This window comes from Lygodium microphyllum, chromosome 24, assembly GCF_053477565.2.
Source record: "Lygodium microphyllum isolate KBCC chromosome 24, Lygodium_microphyllum_v1.1.10, whole genome shotgun sequence".
Lineage (NCBI taxonomy): Eukaryota > Viridiplantae > Streptophyta > Polypodiopsida > Schizaeales > Lygodiaceae > Lygodium > Lygodium microphyllum.
The window spans coordinates 106,017,258-106,035,134 of NC_141158.1; the positions used below are offsets into that span (position 1 = coordinate 106,017,258).

General features: G+C 38.8%; 1 protein-coding gene across 1 annotated transcript; it reads left to right on the forward strand.

Moving 5' to 3' along the window:
- Positions 1 to 4,775: 4,775 nt before the first annotated feature.
- Positions 4,776 to 7,048, forward strand: LOC148015481 (uncharacterized). The gene is made up of 2 exons (XM_087665624.1): positions 4,776 to 4,903; positions 5,483 to 7,048. Exons 1-2 carry the CDS (start codon positions 4,850 to 4,852, stop codon positions 6,899 to 6,901), a joined length of 1,473 nt encoding a protein of 490 aa, XP_087521750.1. The 5' UTR covers positions 4,776 to 4,849; the 3' UTR covers positions 6,902 to 7,048.
- Positions 7,049 to 17,877: the final 10,829 nt, after the last annotated feature.

Sequence of the window (17,877 nt, forward strand, 5' to 3'; positions counted from 1 at the left end):
GGGGGGTCAAACAGACTCTGATTGACGAACGGACACTTGCCTAGATTCTCAGTGTCAAAATTCACCCAGAAAAACTCTAGCTCCTGGATCTATGATTGACACATTTTCCACTAGAATCGCCACTTTTACAGCTCTCAAGCCTCTTTTGCGCTTAAAATTCCGTCTTAAAATCAGCTCTCACGCTATCAAGCATTTTTTTGAAAACTGAAAACCCCTAGTCAAACTATAGTTAGGTTTGATTTTTGCTAGCTTAGTTGTTTGCGTGACAGTTTGTTTTGTTATTTCGTAGTTGGATTTCTTGGATTTCTCTAACCTAGGATTTGCTTCTGTCATTTTGTTTGATTTGTTGAGTGTGAAACTTGATAGCCTTGGTCGAGCTTGGTATTTTTTTGGACAGGATGAAGCTTGTGTTTGTTATTAGCTATAGAACATTATGGAGCAAGGTATGTTTTTTTTGTCGAGACTCTTGCACATCACAGGGATTATGGGTTCACGAGCACTTCACGTTGCACTTGTTGATGCACTACACTCGGGGGTCGTCTCCTATTCTTATCAAATACTTCCATGCCATGGGTTGGGATCAAGCACGTTTTGCACCATCGTGAGGTCCGCTGCAGCTATATACAGTAAAATTGCTACTACACTAAAAGTGCTAGCATGGCATGAGGTCCGCTGCAGCTATATACAGTAAAATTTAGATGCACGTGCACATGAGAGAGAACATGTCATTGAGCACGCACATTTCTTGCACGCACGATATTTGGATTTTTCATCACCAAGTTAGGAACCTCTAGTTGAGTGTGTAAGGAGGTTGGGTGAGTTTGAGGGTCGTGAAGAACACCGCCAATTGTGAGATGGGTTGTTCATATCTGGTCAACATCTTAAGGACCATCTTTTTCTTGAGAGATTGTAAGAATTTAATGGGAGGAGCGGAGTATATCATATCTTTTTACTGAGAGTTGAGAGATGAGGATAAGGATTTAAATAATCAAGAAACTATGCTTGCATTTTGCATGACGCATGATCACATGTAGATAGACTAGGCACAATTTCTTCAATGCATACATTATTTTTGTGTGTAGCATCGATTGATTGGTTGCATATCATGGATCCAACATTGCATATTTTTCCAAATCATGAATGATTGGGCACGGAGTTCATTTCAAAAAACCATATTCCTACTAGGGCACACTGTATAAAAAATAGGTTCATATCCAGAGAATGTTTATTTGGAAGACTCAAGGATCAAAGGAAAAGGTCGTAAGTTTTACATCATTAGCGAGTATTTCTTGAAGAAAAACAGGACATGTGTGCTGAAAGTGTGTGCAATTACAAGAACAATAGGCCAAGGAAGGGAATAAGTCGTCCAAGATAAAAGATGGAGAAAAATGATGTGATTTATGAAAATCAATATTTTTGCTCAGTTTTGATGGGTTTTTGTAATTCTGCCCGCTCAGGCTTGTCGACTAGATGCATTCCAATCGTTTTGAGTACCCAAACAACTATATTCAGAGTTCAAATGATGAAGTTATGATCCAAACAAGTTACAAACAGGCATAGGGTAGAAAAAACAAAAATAGTGAAAAGCAGTAGAAAAGCAAGCCAAAAGCTGAAAGTAAAAAGCCTAATGTGTGTGAGTGTGGATAGAAAACTATATAAGGAGATGAGAATGGAGAGTTAAGGGCCTTCCCCCTCTTGTACAATTGTATTTTGTGAGAGAGGAGAGTGGAGGGTCGCATGCTAGAGTGAGCTCTTGTCATGCCAATTTGGAAGTTGAAGAATTTGGATTTGTGGCGCCGAGTGTCGGCTCAAGGTTGTTAAGGTACGAGAATATATTTCACTTGATTTGTTTTCGAATTGTTGGTATTTTCTTTGTGTTGTATTTTTGTGATGCTCTATCCCGAATTTGGGTTTTTTAGTTATTTTGAGCTACAAGAGACATTGTGTATTGTCTTGTTTTTGTGTGTGGTGTTTGTCAAAACATTTAAATTTTTGTATTGTGTTGTGTATCGGACAAAGTCAATTACCCCAATCGGTGCTCCTTAACGTCTCGTTATCGAGTTGTGAGTGAGGCTTGCTCTCAATCACCGCTCGGTAACAACGCCCTCACATGCTCCTAGCCAAAAGGAGCAAGTGTGAGGGTAGACAGAGGGCACACTGGCACTCTTTCATTGTTGGTGGATTTGGTGTGTATCATCGATTTCACATCTTCTAGTGATCGAAACATTAGATTGGTGTGTCTAGCTCCAAGTTCATTCTAGGACGAGTGACATCATGTGTTTGTGTGGTCTCACATGAGGGGACCTAAAGGGGATGCATATGCTCTAGTGGAGGAACCTTTGTGTCACAACGAGCTATTCATGGAGCTTGTGTGGCTACAAGAGGTGTAAGGTGGCTAGCTTGACTACAAGTATTTTAATATTAATAGGGTTAGTATTAATAGGATTTTATCATGTCTCTTTCATTGATCTTGTTAATATTTATAGGGTTAGATGGGATCAAACAATTTTGTATTAATGTCCTTCAAAACTCATGTTCTTGTGTTTTTGGATCTATATCCACCCAAGCATATGATTAGCTTTTATTACCTATCTAAGTCTTCTTCCAAGAATCTCAATAGACTTTTGCTTGCAATTGGAGCCTAGCACTATATTTAGACGACATTGTGGCTCACTTAGTGAAAGTGCCACATCTATGCATGTGCAAGCAAATAGAAGCACAAAGTCTCATCTTATTACATTGCTTATTTGCTAGAATACATCCTAGATTTGTCATCAAAAGTTCCAAATGTGTGCTTGTTCTATGCCATCTAACCCAAAAATATACTAACTTTATGTTTTCCTCTTCTTCCCATCTAATAGATAGTGTATACCCATTGATAAAAACCATATTTATTTAATAGATCCATGTTTTCTATTGATCGACTTAACCAAGTCCACCATCATGATTTCCCTATATTGAAGGAAATGTGCAAAGAGTTTTTTGTAGGATGCATAATATCCTTTGATCAAAGCCACAAATCTTTAGAAGAATATTCTTTCTATCAATAATCCATCATGATCCATGGCCCTTTATATCAACTCACCTTTTCTAGTAACTTGAATCACTTATACCACATATCACTATCTCTTACATATTTAGCTAATGGCATATACGTGGGTGACCTAAATGTTTTCTAATGTCATCATGTTGTCAAATCTCCATTCCACCTACTATAACATGAATGTGTTTTGTAATGTATAGCTAGCACATTACCATACCTAAAGGATCAACATTGTAGTGGTCTCTTAGACATTATCATAGCATCTTGACCCTCATAGATCTAGTCCTCCACAAGATAGTGGAAGTTTGGTAGGTGTGTCACTAAGAAGGAGGCTACTTTGAAGGCTCACATTCCTTAAATCCTTCATTAGATGTTGTGAGGAAAAAAATTTATCAATTTTGACATCAAGATGATAGGAATTGGTCTTTTGCAACATCTCCCTTGGCATGCCTTTGAATGTCATTTTTCCTGAAGTCCTACTAAAGCACCATGGTCCCCACTTGTTGGTGTTCAATATTAATGATTGTGATCTTCAATATTCTCAATATGCAAGATGCAAGGAACTCCAAATCTTAGTTACTTGAAAAGTTTTTCTAATTAAAATAGGGGTGATCTTCTCCCAATAGTTCATACATGGATTTATGAATATTTCTTATCCAAGCATCCTTTCATATTTAGAGAATTCATTGACATGTTAATTCTCATTTATAGTCCTAGTGAAAGTATCCTTAAAATACCGCATGATCCATTACAATAATCAAGGTGTTACATAGCTTGTTAATCTAGTTACATATATGTTCAACATTCATGTTACATAACAACAACCAAGTGGTATGTCTATAGTCCCAAGTGGCATGTACTCATAATTTTTCCATAATTGAGAAATTGACAAATAATTAGATAAGGCACCTTTCTTGGATTGCATTGTCCTATATGATAAACATGTGACTAAACTTGTAACCATAGGAGGTTGGAGTGAATGATTGCATATTTAAGTATGTCACTTACAAAAATTTCAAAAAATAAAAAGGAATATAGTGAAAGAGGGAAAATGTAGAATAGAATCATCATGAAAACCTCATGCACTTTATCTTTAATAATTGTATGGAGTAAATGTAGGGTAGCAAGAGTATGAAGATATTGACGTTTGTACATGTATTTCCACCTTGCTTTTAGTAGAAGAGAAGGAAAACATGAATGACTTTAGATAAAAGAATATTTTTCACTCATAGTTACTAAAGAAGAAAATATCAAAGGATGAATGTAATCATGCCAACTTTGAGGCTCACACAATCTCCATTCTTATTGCCACATCATTCATCGTATGCAAGAGATATTTTTTGTTGTTTGGTTATGGCCAATTGATTCCACCCATAAACTTTGCTATGTATATGAATTCCTACTAAAATCTTACAATCTAATGGTTTTATATATATAATAATAGACTATAATGGCCAATTGATTCCACCCATAAGCTTTGCTATGTACATGAATGCCTACAAAAATCTTACAATCTAATGGTTTTATATATAGCAATAGACTATAATGCTACAAAAGCACAATTTGAAAGAGAATAGTAGCAATTATGTTCTCTTTAATTTAGGTTTCATTAAAAACTACCAAAGGGGGTTGTTATAAATTGATAGACTTCTCTCCATGTGACATGTGTATGGCTTTTATAGCACATAAGTTTTATGATATCTCATGGAAGAAATTCATTCTTTAGGGGATACTTTTGCAAGCCTTAATAATTCTTCTCTTGTTATAAAGGAGTTCTTGGAAAGAGAAAACCTAGAATGAAACACTATGGCTAATTTCAACAAGCCCTTGCTTTGGTTTTTGCCTATGTTGATTTATCATGTTAGTCTCTCTCTCTCTCTCTCTCTCTCTCTCTCTCTCTCTCTCTCTCTCTCTCTCTCTCTCTCTCTCTCTCTCTCTCTCTCTCTCTCTCTCTCTCTCTCTCTCTCTCTCTCTCTCTCTCTCTCTCTCTCTCTCTCTCTCTCTCTCTCTCTCTCTCTCTCTCTCTCTCTCTCTCTCTCTATGTGTGTGTGTGTGTGCGCGCGCACGTGCGTGCGTGCGTGTGTGTGTGTGTGTGGCATGAAAGGAATTATTTTTTATGTATGCATGTGTGTAGACAATGCAAATGTGCATGTGAAGGAAAAATATGTTTTCATGCCCAAAAGAGGTACATCTACTTTTTCTTCATGTGCAAACACATACAGATTAAGAAGATACATATGTACACCCAAAAACAAAGGTATGAGAAATACATCTACACACATGCATATGTTCACACATGCACACACATTTATGCTCGCACTCATGCATATAAAGTTTGTCCACTCATATGCATGTAACTATGTTACTTTAGTTTTATGTTATAGGGATTATTTTCTAATTTCCCTACTTGGAATAAGAATATCGATTTTGGTTTGCTAGGTCATAAGGAGCACAAATTTAAGCGAAGCACCATTTAATTATAAGATCGAAGAGGTCATCAACAACCTTCCACAAGACCTACAAAGCCTTGTGTCCAATGTTGTCATCGACAAGATTGATCAACATTATGGGAGAACTTTGTGTCAATCGAGAACATTCCTTTGTAACTACATGTCTAATAAAAATCAATCTCTTAAATCAAGTATTTCCATTAGCCCATTCTTCTATACATACAATGGAGTAAAAAAATGTAACAAACAATATATTGATGAAATCAAGAATGAGAATTATGATGAGGAAGATGACAATTTACAAGGATTCTGTGCTAAAGCTAATGGAAGAGATCATGGGCATAAGTATGGTCATGAATATGATGCACATTATGAAAGATTGTTTGGTGGAAAACATGTTGGAGAGAATACTAAAAACTCCAACCATCGTAAGAGTGGTGGTGAAACTTCTAGAAGATATCATGATAATAGTGAGGAAGATCATTGTGGTGGAAGACGACATCGATTCTACAATTCTAAACATAGTGATCATCATAGAGGATCAAATAATAAGCATCTTAGTGATGCAAATCAAAGGAAAATTGTTGGGGAGCATGGGAATGGCCCACATCCATGGCTAGATGATGGTAGAAAATATGGAGGTTTACATGGAAGAGGGGTGCGCAACCCAATTGATGGTGACCCTACAAGATCTTTTCTCAATGATAGACATGGTCAATCTGTGGGATTGTCTAAGTTGCAACCTGGAAAACCATCAAAAATGTTCTTTAGACTTTCTAACCTTCAAAATGCCATGATGGTGAGTCTCCCTTCCCTTGATAATGATTTGATGGGAAGGAAGTTCCCACCACCATTGTTGGCTAGATCTTATGCTTTGAATGAAACAACCTTTTATCATTTTCTCAAACTTTTTGACATCCTTGAAGATTCCTTAATGGGACAAAATATCAAGATGGCTTTGGACACATGCCAATCTCCACCTCTAATGGATATGGTAACTTGTGTGGCCTCCCTTGAATCCATGGTAAAATATGCACTTGCTATTGTTAGAAGTAATGCTCAAGTTGCAAGTGTGAATTCTCTGCCCAAAGGATATCAAAGCCTAGCATATATCTTAGATGGAGTGTTTGTCACTGATAATTATGTGGCTTGTCATGATCTAATATTTCCTTACTTAATTTTTGCATGCCATGTACCCATCTCCAGTACAATCTTAAACGTCACATTGAAAATAGAATATACACCTACAAGGGACTCCACTCTTTTCCATGCACTAGCAACATGTCACATGAATACTAGCACATGGAATCCAAGCCATCCAATCCTCCAAAGGTTGAACATCAAACCTGGAGAGGGAGAAATTTGTCATTGGATACCTAAGAATACATTCCTTTGGTATTCGAGCTAAAACATTGAACACATACAAAACATATTGATCCCAAAGGACCCTATACATATTGTAATCAAGAGCTTACATTCAAGGGCCACATTTCTTTGGATACTAATGTATGTCTTCACTACACAATAATTGCTCCTTCTATAATGCAAATTATATGACAACGAGTATAATACTTGAGATAAATATGTTTTGCATTGTGGGGTAGATGATGGTTTGATTTTTAGATTTTTTTTTTTTGAGGGAAAGGGGGGGGGGGCGGGGTGTGCGGGGGGGTTGTTGTATTTCCTAAATGGCTATGGTGAATGAAACATGATGATTGCATGTGAAGATTGGAAATGTTAAAGCAAGTAATAATACATTTGGTAAGTCTTTATATAGGGTCTTCAAAATGTGCATTATACTAAGTTGAAGTCAAAATCATGTAAAACAGATCTTTTATTGAATAAAACATACACTCTATTATGGTTTTTTTATAATAGCTTCCTTTAAATCAACAAAAACCTCATCAAAATGATAGTAGATCATGTGTCTCAAAAAATTTCAACAAGTAAGAGAGATATTTGGGATATTTAAAATACCAAAAATTATGTTGAAATTTTAAGTGCATTCATTTCACTTTACTCTTGGAATAAACATTTATGGAGGAAAACATTGAACTTTATTATATCTTTATTATGGTTCCTTAAGAAATGGTTGTATAGTCAAGATCAATAAGAAATTCATAATGTTATTTACTCTGTTGGACTAAAACTGTGATGCAATTTATTAAACTATTTGGAAAATTATGCATACAAATGATGTTATGTTAACTTAATAGATGAGGAAATTATTTTGCAAACTAATGAAGTATGTCAAGTGTTGGAATTCTCCATAATCCTTTGTAGTGGATGTATTTATATTTTCAAACCTTAATAACATAGAAAAAATGTCATCAAACAATGGATTTAGTAAGCAAACTTGACATTTATACATTTAAGCTAGAGGGGATTGCATGTAAGAGAGTTGATATTATGTAATGGAGGAAATTCTGGACCCTAAACCTTGTTAATAACCGACACTAGTTAGTCTTATGGAAGAACTATAAATAGGGCACAATGTGCTATTGTAGAGGTATTTTGTCATTTTGATCAATAAAACTTGGTAAGTTAGAATAATTTCTTATTTCTTATCCATTTTCATAGGTTAATACAATTTAGGCTATGGCTTCCATCAATTTTCTTGAGGTTCGAGTAATTTATTTTTAGTTATTTGGTTAGAGTTAGGCTAGGCTAGGTTCCCTTCTTTACATTAGCATTTCAAAGATTGGTTATTATGACAAGATTGTATGGGGGCAAACTTCTACAGCTAACTTGACCACAATTGAAGCCATTTGAAGGGGATCTTGCCAAAAATGCTGGTATTCTTGCTATTTTAGCAAGTCATGACCATATTTGAATGCTATTCTAAAGGCATATGGTCGAAATGGGGCTATAGGTGGTTGGAGGAAACTAAAAGTCCTACTACTTTTGAAGTAGGCTTTCTTATTCTTTCTCCAAGCTTCTTTGTGAGCTTCCATGGTGAATCTGCCTTGATTTCTTCTTCCTAGTGCTTCTATGGCGTGAAATCCTTCTCCCTTAATGCTTCTTGCTATTTGAAACTTGGCCATAACCATTTGTAATGGTGAAGACATGTAGTGAACTGTTGTGTATTCAATATAGTTTGTGCTACATGCAGACCTAATTCTTTCCCTTAATGCTTCTTGCTATTTGAAACTTGGCCATAACCATTTGTAATGGTGAAGACATGTGGTGAATTGCTGTGTATTCAATACAGTTTGTGCTACATGCATACTTAATTCTAACTCCAAATCAATGGTGGAAAGCATCCATATCTCTCGAGATCTTGTTCTAGAACCTCAAAGTCTTCTTCTATGAGCTTCTTGGCATCATAGCCTTTACATCAAGCATCATATTGCCATGGTTTGAAGCATTTCATGGACTACCTTACTCAATGCATCTTTTAGTGTTGAAATAGCCTTCTTCTCTATTCTATACAACAAATGTGAACTGAAGATCATCAAATAAACCATGGCTTACTTGATGGACACTAGCTTGACAATGTGTTGAAGCCATCTTACTCTTTATTTGACATTTCCTTCATTCTTATAACCCTATCTATGGACATCATACTATTGAATCTTGAAATGACAATTTTTTTGGTTGATTTTTGTTGTTTTTAAGGTCTGAATGGTTGATATTTGATGGATTTTGAGTAATTTTTAGTTGTTTTGGAAGTGCTTGAGAGTGTTTTGGATGATATTGATTATGTTTTGGAAGCTCATGATGATTCTCAGTAGAAATATGAGACTCTGTGATGTTCTGATAGGTTTTGTTAAGGTTTTGATTGGTTCTGATACCTTTTGTTTAGCTTCTGTTTTGTTTCAATTTTCTTTTGTATGAAGCATGGATTGATTATTCATGAAGGTTGAGATCTTTTGAAAGCTTATTGAATATTTTTTGATAGTTTGGAATGGTTTTAATATGAGTTATGAGGTTTTGTTGTTCTCTGTTGACCCTTTGTAGACCTTCTATAGAGCCTCTGTTCTTGTTTTGTTCTGTTTTGTCGATCTTCTGATGTGTTCTATAATATGAGTGTGTACTTTGGAAAATTTTCTAACTTTTGGAAAGGATAAATCTAAGTTCAAAAGAGCCAAAACAAATGGAAGAAGCAGCTATTGAAGACTAAAGTGAAAGTGACAGTAGTGAGCTATGAAGAGACATTGTAGTGACTCTAGTGCCCTTTTATACCTCCCATGCCTCTTGGGAGGTGCATCCACAACCAAGAGAGGATTATGAGAGTCATTATTGATTATTGTAGTGAGGAGAGGATGTACTATTAATTGAGAGAGAAAGAGAGAGATAGAGATAGCCAATTCTATCAAAATAATGTATCTATTTATGAGAGATTGAGAGAAGAGAACTATGAAGACAATGAAGATGAATACTATGTGATTAATTCCATTCAAAAGTGGTGTGTTCTTTTTTATTTCGTTCTATTGATGGATTCTATGAAGATGTTGAAGATTATGGTTGATTCTATCAAATCCGTGGGAGATATCTACTATGATGCTGCGTGAAGATTTGTTCTTTTCCTTGTTGTGGTTCTCAAAAGAATGAAACAAAATCTTGTTGATGTTACAAGATAGATTTTCTTGCAGTAGAAATCTATTTTTCTTGGTGTTTCTCTTGGGGCTCCATGTTTTTTGTGTGAAGCCGGGGAAACTTGCCATCAACAAGCATCAAAAGAGGCTGAAAATGAAGGAAACGGCATTGCTAAGAAGAAAAGAATTCAATGGATGCTTGCAAAGTTCCTTCTACCACTGAAGAATTAGAGATTCTTATTGCCAAAGCCACTTTCTACAAGAAGTTCATCCCAAAATGGTGGAAACGTATTACCATCATGATGTAGGCTCTATGTGGTGGACTATTTCTTCTTCCTATTGAAACAACAGAGACGTGCATCTTAGTGGCAAATTGTTTGGAACAAACTGAAGAGCAGAAACAGAGAGAATAACCATCCATGGAAGATTTGGCATTTATTGAGAAGTTTCCAGACATCATCAAGTGGCAAATCATGAAGAAGCTTCAGGAGTCGTGGCCAGTGGAGGTTCACAAAAACAAGCAAGAAAAGAGTTGGAATTTGTTTGTAGATGCTCAACAGGAAGATACGTGGGATGCTTGGTGTTCTAACAATCTTCTATTTGTCCAACTGGCAACCCACTGGAAGTTGGTAGACAGAGTGTTCTTTACAACATATACAATTGAAACCATCAGAAGCTGGTATTATTATGATGATGGCACAACAACGATCCTCAAAAGAATGATTTTTTATACTTTCAAAACGCAATATCTCCCTCTTTGTAGTGGTTTGAAAGCTGAATTCAGAGACATTGAAAAGAAGGAAGCAGAAGAGATGTTGGCCAGAGAATCCTCTAGAGACTAAAACCTCCCTCTGATTCTATTTTGTTGAGTACAAACAACTGATTGGAGCCCTATGATGAATGACACAATCAAGAGGCAAGCACTAGAACGAGTCCAGAGGTACATGAAAAGAGAGAAGGCAAGAATCAAGGCCGAGAACAAGCTTGCAAACAGAAGCCTCCTTTGACGCCTTAAAAGCACTCTTTATAGAAGTCCTCATGGCGACTTAAGGTCCCCTTCCTAGTCATATTCATCTTGGAAATATTTATGACAGGCCAGAAAATGTAGTCCCATTACCAATTTTTAAGGAAGAGTACAATGAAGACTATGATCTTCATGTAGCAAATTTTATGGTAGCATGTGTGGCTAACAATGCCAGAACCCCCGAGCTTTGGTTAGCAATATTCCCCGCCACTTTTAAGGGCACGGCGTTTTAGTGGTATGAGAGACAAGCAAAAGAACTTTTGGCACATGGGACGGACCTGCAGTTGGTCTTCCTCACTAAATTCAGGCGAGAAGATTTTGAAGAGCGGATGCGAGAGGAGTTCATGAACCTCAGTCAATCCTATGAAGAAAGAGTAGAAGCTTATGTCTAGCGAATGGAATCCATCCTGAAGAGATGGACCAATCATCATTTGGATGAAGGCATCTAGAAAGGAGTGTTCCTCAAAGGCCTACAACTAGAAGTTTACAAGTTCGTGGAATTGAAAAGACCAGTTAATCTACAAGGCTGCAATGGAAGGTGCAAGGTTGTATGACAAAGTTGAAGCAAGGTTGTCAATGACTCTAGGAAGAGGATTCTTACCTCCTCCCATGCCAGGAATGGTATACCCACCAAATGCGATTCCAGGAACAGTTCCCTACCCCTACCCCCAGATGCAAACAGTGCCACAATACTTTGCACCTAATCCACAATGGCCGCAAATGACAATGCCTCAAATGATGGTACAACCACAATAGTAGTTGTCTCAGACAGCTCCTCCAATGGTGACTCAACAACAGTGGAAGCCTACCCACTAGAATCAATAACCCCAAGTCTCAAGAAGAGCTCTGAATCAGAACCAGAACAGAGGACCTCCTGGATCAACCCAAGATGTATATGCAGTAATTACAGAAGCTTTCCAAAACCCTACTACAAGTACTTCAGGAGATGAAAATCTAAAGGACTACCTATCCAATTCAGTGGCAAGTATCAAGAAAGAGCTTATGGATATGATTACAGAGCAGCTACAGATGCTAAAGGTGAATACCACCAATATATCCACTCCTACGGGAGGTGGGAGAGATGTGATGCATTCTAATACATGGTGCAAAAAGTGCCATCAAGCGGGACATTTAGCCATTGAATGTACCTAAAAACCAACCGTTCGTGGAGCCTTCTGTACATATTGTTTGAGGAAGAACCATACAGAGGATATCTGCTCTCTGAAAGAGATGCACAAACAAAGAAAGAAAGATGAAGATGCAAGATTTACCTTGCTGGAATCAAAATGACAATGCAGGACATTGGGCCAATTGGTCCTAATTTCGATCTAAGGAGGTTTCCCTCTCAAAGTTACAGAGGACGACAGTCTAGCAGTGGTCAGAGATCAGAGGTGGAATGTTATAGATGTGGAGAAAAGGGTCATATCTCACCAAATTGTCCAAACCCTAGAAGATCTGTGGATTACAAGCCCTTATGCAGCCGATCCAAAGGACAACGCCACACTGCAAAAGATTGTCCAAGTCCAGCCCCCGTGAAATCTACTTCTGATACCCAACGGAAGACCCAAGAATCTACTTCCAATTTGGTGGAATTGGAAGTGGCTGCAATAACGCAAACAAAGAAAGGAGAATTTGTAGTTCCAAAAGAGAACGTTTCTTCTGCCCCAAGACTATGAAGTTCACCTTCCTCGGGAAAAATAGAACAATGCAGTCAAGAACAATGTAGTACATAGCACTATAGAGCCACAGAGAGCTACAGAGACAGTTGCAGAGATAAGACGAGAGGTCCAGGAAATAGAGGATACAGAAGTATCTCCTCATGAAGAAGAAGAGTAGATGTTGCCACTCCTGGAAGAAAAAATGAAGATAAAAGTGGGTGTGGCCCCATTTCCCAATCGATTAGAAAAGCATGTGGATCCTATCAAAGAGTATGATTTGGTCAAAGACCTAGACACACCTTTAAACCAAACCTAACATTCCGACAATTGCTGATGTTGTCCCCCAGTTGTTAAAAAAGATTCAATGGCATCTTAACAAGAAGACATGCCTAAGGATTGCTCCCCCAACAACAACAAAGTCCAACAGAGCCTTAGAACCTGTGAATGAAGTAGACGTGGCCAACGTCTTTCTGGATCCTGGAACCCCAGATATTGGTGTATGGATAGAGGGATGCTTTATTTCAGATGCACTGATTGATGGAGGCTCATCAATAAACATAATGATGAATGTGACAATGAAGGATCTAGGTTGCAAGGAATTCAACCTACACAGTGGCTTATCAGATTGGCAAACCAAAGCAAAATTAAACCATTGGGCATCCTCCCATACGTAAAAGAAACCCTTGTAGGAAGAGACTATTGGCTGACATATTTGGTGGTCAAACCAAATTCCTCTGTGACCTCATACCCCCTCTACTTTTGGGAAGACCTTGGCTTTTTAAAGCAAGAGCAAGGACGGACTGGTTCAAAGGAACCCTAACCCTAGGCAGAGGACCCAAAAAAGTGGTGTTGAAATTGTATGGATGGCAAAAAGGCAATGGATCCACATCCATCGAAGTCATAACATGCTCCTCCAATGAAGTAACAAATGGTACATCAGGAAATAAAGAGGCTGTCAAACAAATCTTTCCCAAGAATACAGAGGCACAGTCCCTAAAAGTGGGCACTGTAAGCCAACTATCGAGAGAAGCAAAGTCTTTGTCCATGGAAGAATACCTCCTGCCTAAACCCGAATTGACTTCTGAAATCACCTCTCGCAGTGAAATAGAAGCATGGATGTATTCTTCTCCCTATTACATGGCAGTCATAGAGTCAGAGGTAGAGTCAGAGACAGAAGTAGAGATGCACTGTACAAGAAGGGCAAAGATGAAGTGTGCAAAGATGTGTTGCAGGAGACGAGATTGGGATTGTTCTTAAGGCTTGTCATGACGAGCCATGTGGAGGACACTTTGCAGAAGAAGCGACAGCTAGAAAGGCCTTACTTGGGTATTGGTGGCCAACCCTCTATAAGGATGCTTATGATTACTGCAAACGATGTGATGCTTGTCAACAAATGGGAAAGCCTACCAAATCCAATGCCATGCCCTTGCAGCCCATTCTTCCCCTAAAGCCGTTTGAAAAGTGGGGAATTGATTTCATGGGCCCCATTGATCCACCAACCAGAAGGAAGTAGAATAGATACATCCTGGTATGTACGGATTATGTCACCAAGTGGTGTGAAGCTAAAGCTTTGAAGCAGGATGATGGTAATAGCATGGCCTTGTTCATGTGTGAGAATATCATCACCCGTTTTGGCAATCCCCTAGAGCTCATAAGTGACCGAGGTATGCACTTCCTTAACAAGATTATGGAAGAGTTGACAGAACTATATAAGATCCGCCATCGGAAGTCCACTTCTTAATATCCCACAGCCAACAGCCAAGTTGAAGTCACCAATTGTATCCTCTGCTTGATCCTGACAAGGACAATTGCCATACATCATCGCGATTGGGATGATTGACTTGCAAAGGCCCTTTGGGCATACATAACCTCTTATAATGCAGCTATAAGACAAACCCCTTTCCAGTTGGTGTATGGCACAGAAGCCGTCTTCCCTACTGAGCTAGACTTGCCCTCTTTGTGAGTGGTAGTCAAAGAATGCCTCAAAGATGATGAGTCTCTCCCGCGCCGCCTACTGCATTTGCAATGTTTGGATGACATTCGACGGATGGCCCTATAGTGCATGGAAACCACTCAAGCACGACACAAGGCCTATCATGACAGCTTCATCAAGCACAAGGAGTTCAAAGAAGGTGATCTTGTCCTGGCCTATGATTCCCGATTTGGGAAGTTTCTTAGCAAGCTTCAATAACGCTGGATGGGCCCTTACAAGATACTTGCCTCCAATTCCAAACAGTTGATGCCTCTGATGATCCCTTCCTGATTAATGGCTATCGCCTGAAGAAGTATTTCCCTCCCTAGGGATCTTGACGATCATAGTTGACAATCCCTCCCCTCTAGGATGTCACTTTTTGTTCCTGATATTATTTCTAATAGCCATTATGTTCCTATTGATGATGTGGCATGATCCCTCTGTCTCTTCACCTCCACCTCCCGCCCCTATTCTCCTCTCTTCCATTTTCAACCAACAATTTGGGCGAGGATGGTTCTAAAACTTGGCAGTTCAGCCATTCCATTTATTTTGGGGAAAAAAAAACAAATATAGGTATGGGAGAAAAGGACTTAGGTCCCTGTCGTGCCAACCTATTCTTCGAGAAAAGGTGGAAACACCCTCGAGAGTAGGAAAGAGGAAAAAAAAGAGAAAAAAACAAAAACAAATAAATTGTTATGGGAGAAAAGGAATCAATTCCCTGTCATAGCAGGCCTCATTCCAAGAAAAGGTGACAAACACCCTTGGGCGGAAAGCTTCCTGTGGAAAAGGTGGTAACACCCCACAGTTCAGGATAGTTGACTCACTAGCAGAACTTCTTCATATACGATTCCAAGCCACCTCCCTTGGTGCGCTGTCTTTGCAACTTCATCAGTCCGTCTGACCCTCTTTAACTGACGATCTTTCATACAAATCATCGAAGTACCAGAAGTGTTGGCTACCTCCCTGGGTACGCCTCATCTTCAACACCCTGATGACAATAATAGACAAAGCGATCTTCATCGAAAACCCCTCAAGTGATGTGAGCTTTCATCCTAACCGGATGGGGATGTGAGTATGGTTTGCCCTCTGTATCTATCAATGAACATGAGACAAAGAGTGGGGTGAGTGACCAGTTCTTTCCCTTCAATTCAAATGAGAGATGCAATGTGTGAATGTCATGTTGCATGCAGGGTTGGGCCTCTCAATGGACAAAGCATGATTTGTTCGTGTGCACTGCACTATAAGGCTCCCTGGCCTTCCTTCTCGCACCGTATGCCAAACCAGGTGGGATGCATAGTTGCACCATCAAATGCACACAAGGCATACAACCTTTGCACAAGTGACTATGAGGCTAACATCAATGGGTGTAAGGAATGGGCTACCCTCCTATATTCATCAACAGCATGTGAGACAGAGCGGGGTCAGAGTGTGACTAGTGTGTCTTCAAAACAATCATTGAGAGGTAAGGATTGAGGGACGTTACGACAATTGGAGTCAGATACGTTCTCGTTTCCTTATGCACCCATGAGATGGGTCTCTGCCATCATCACAAGACATGTCATCCTCTTTTGTACACTTCACCACAAGGCCCCTTGGCCTTCCTGATTGCACATATGCCAGAAAGGGTTGGATGCACTTATGCACCATCAATTGTGCACCCTGGCATACTCTCTCTGCACCATCCTCCTTAAACCAGGTGTGAGATCTGGGTTTCCATAAATATTACCTCGAGTGATGTAAGTTATGGGGCGAGTGATTGTTCCTCCCTTTTCATTTGAGTGTGACTGGATTGTGCATTGAGTGCAACCTTCTTCGTCATCATCGGATTTCATACATCTTCATCAGCAAAGCTACCTCCCTGGGTGCTATTATGTGGTCCATGCGGCACTAGATGTATGCTGAGAAGACATCTGGGTATCTTCTACAGCCGGCAGCAACCATCAATCATAACTCTCAGCAAAACGGGCCAAGTTCTTCTAACCCTATACATTTTGTTTGCACATGACGGTCAATGTTTTAAGTGTGGGGATGTCAAAGTACAATCCGATGACAAGTCTTGTGTTCATGCGGCGTCATTTTTCCCTAGCTAGTAAGGTTTTAAGTATGCAGATGCATTTGCCGAGCATACATCTTGCATTTGTGATTCACAGAATCTGTGTCTATCCCCCTATCTTCCTTTTACCTTACTGGGTCCCTTGCCTAGCCACCTGCCCTCATCTACCTTTCCTAGTGGCAACTTACATGATTCTTTTTTTTAAAACCGGTGTTTTGGTCGTTTTTCGTGTGAACAACCCCTACGTTCACCAACACCCAAATTCAACCTTACCCTCATGTTTATCCCTTTAAAGTGTCTCTTTTTTCCTTTTTACCATCCCTTGTTCCATGTAATGAATTGCACGTTATTAATTTTTGAAGCTTTTCTCGCACAATTGGATGTATTTCCATGCGAACGCGCCCTTATCGCTTTGGACCATTGCTCTGATGTGACAGCCCTCTCCTACACCTCCCAATGATATTTTTTCTTTTTACACCTTATCATTATGTCATCCGGTGTGTCCGTTATTAATTTTTGTAGGTTTTTGTGTCTTTTTTGTGTGTATTTTCGTGTCTTTTTGTGTGTATTTTCATCCTTTTTTCATGTGAACCTGCCCTATTCTCCTCCAAATTAAATTTTGACTAGATAGCCTTGTTCAGCCACCCTTCTTGCACATTTATTCTTTTTCCTCCGCCCTATTTTGATCTCTGGATTTTTTGTTATTAATTTTTATTGGTTTTCCCATGTGAATGCCTTGAATTGTTCCTAGACACCCCATTGTCCTTTTTTGTTGTCTCCTCCTCGACTTTTGGTACAGTTTTCCTTTTTATAGCAATTCGTTCCGACGCACGGTTTGAGTTTTATGAATTTTTCAGTCTATTTCTGCCTATCATGCCCCTCGTGTCGCGTGTTATCGCCCGTTTTTCGATGTTTCGTCCTGCCATCGTATCATCCCGCACCCATGCCGCCGTCCCAACCCCCGTTGCTTCCCACCACTACAAATTTTTTCCCCTCGCTCTGCACTTATGCGCAGGATGAGGGGGGGCTTCCTTGTTTTTCTTTTTCTTCTTTTCCTAATTCTTTATCTTAATTTTTTTGCTTTTTATTTTATTTTTCATTTTTAATTTTTATTTTTTTCAAAAAACTAAATTACCCCC

Excerpts from the sequence above, each read along its gene's own strand:
- LOC148015481 (XM_087665624.1), top strand. The coding sequence starts at position 4,850 with ATGGCTAATTTCAACAAGCCCTTGCTTTGGTTTTTGCCTATGTTGATT. Across the intron at positions 4,904-5,482 it reads TGCCTATGTTGATTTATCAT|GTCATAAGGAGCACAAATTT; the intron begins GTTAGTCTCTCT and ends TTGGTTTGCTAG.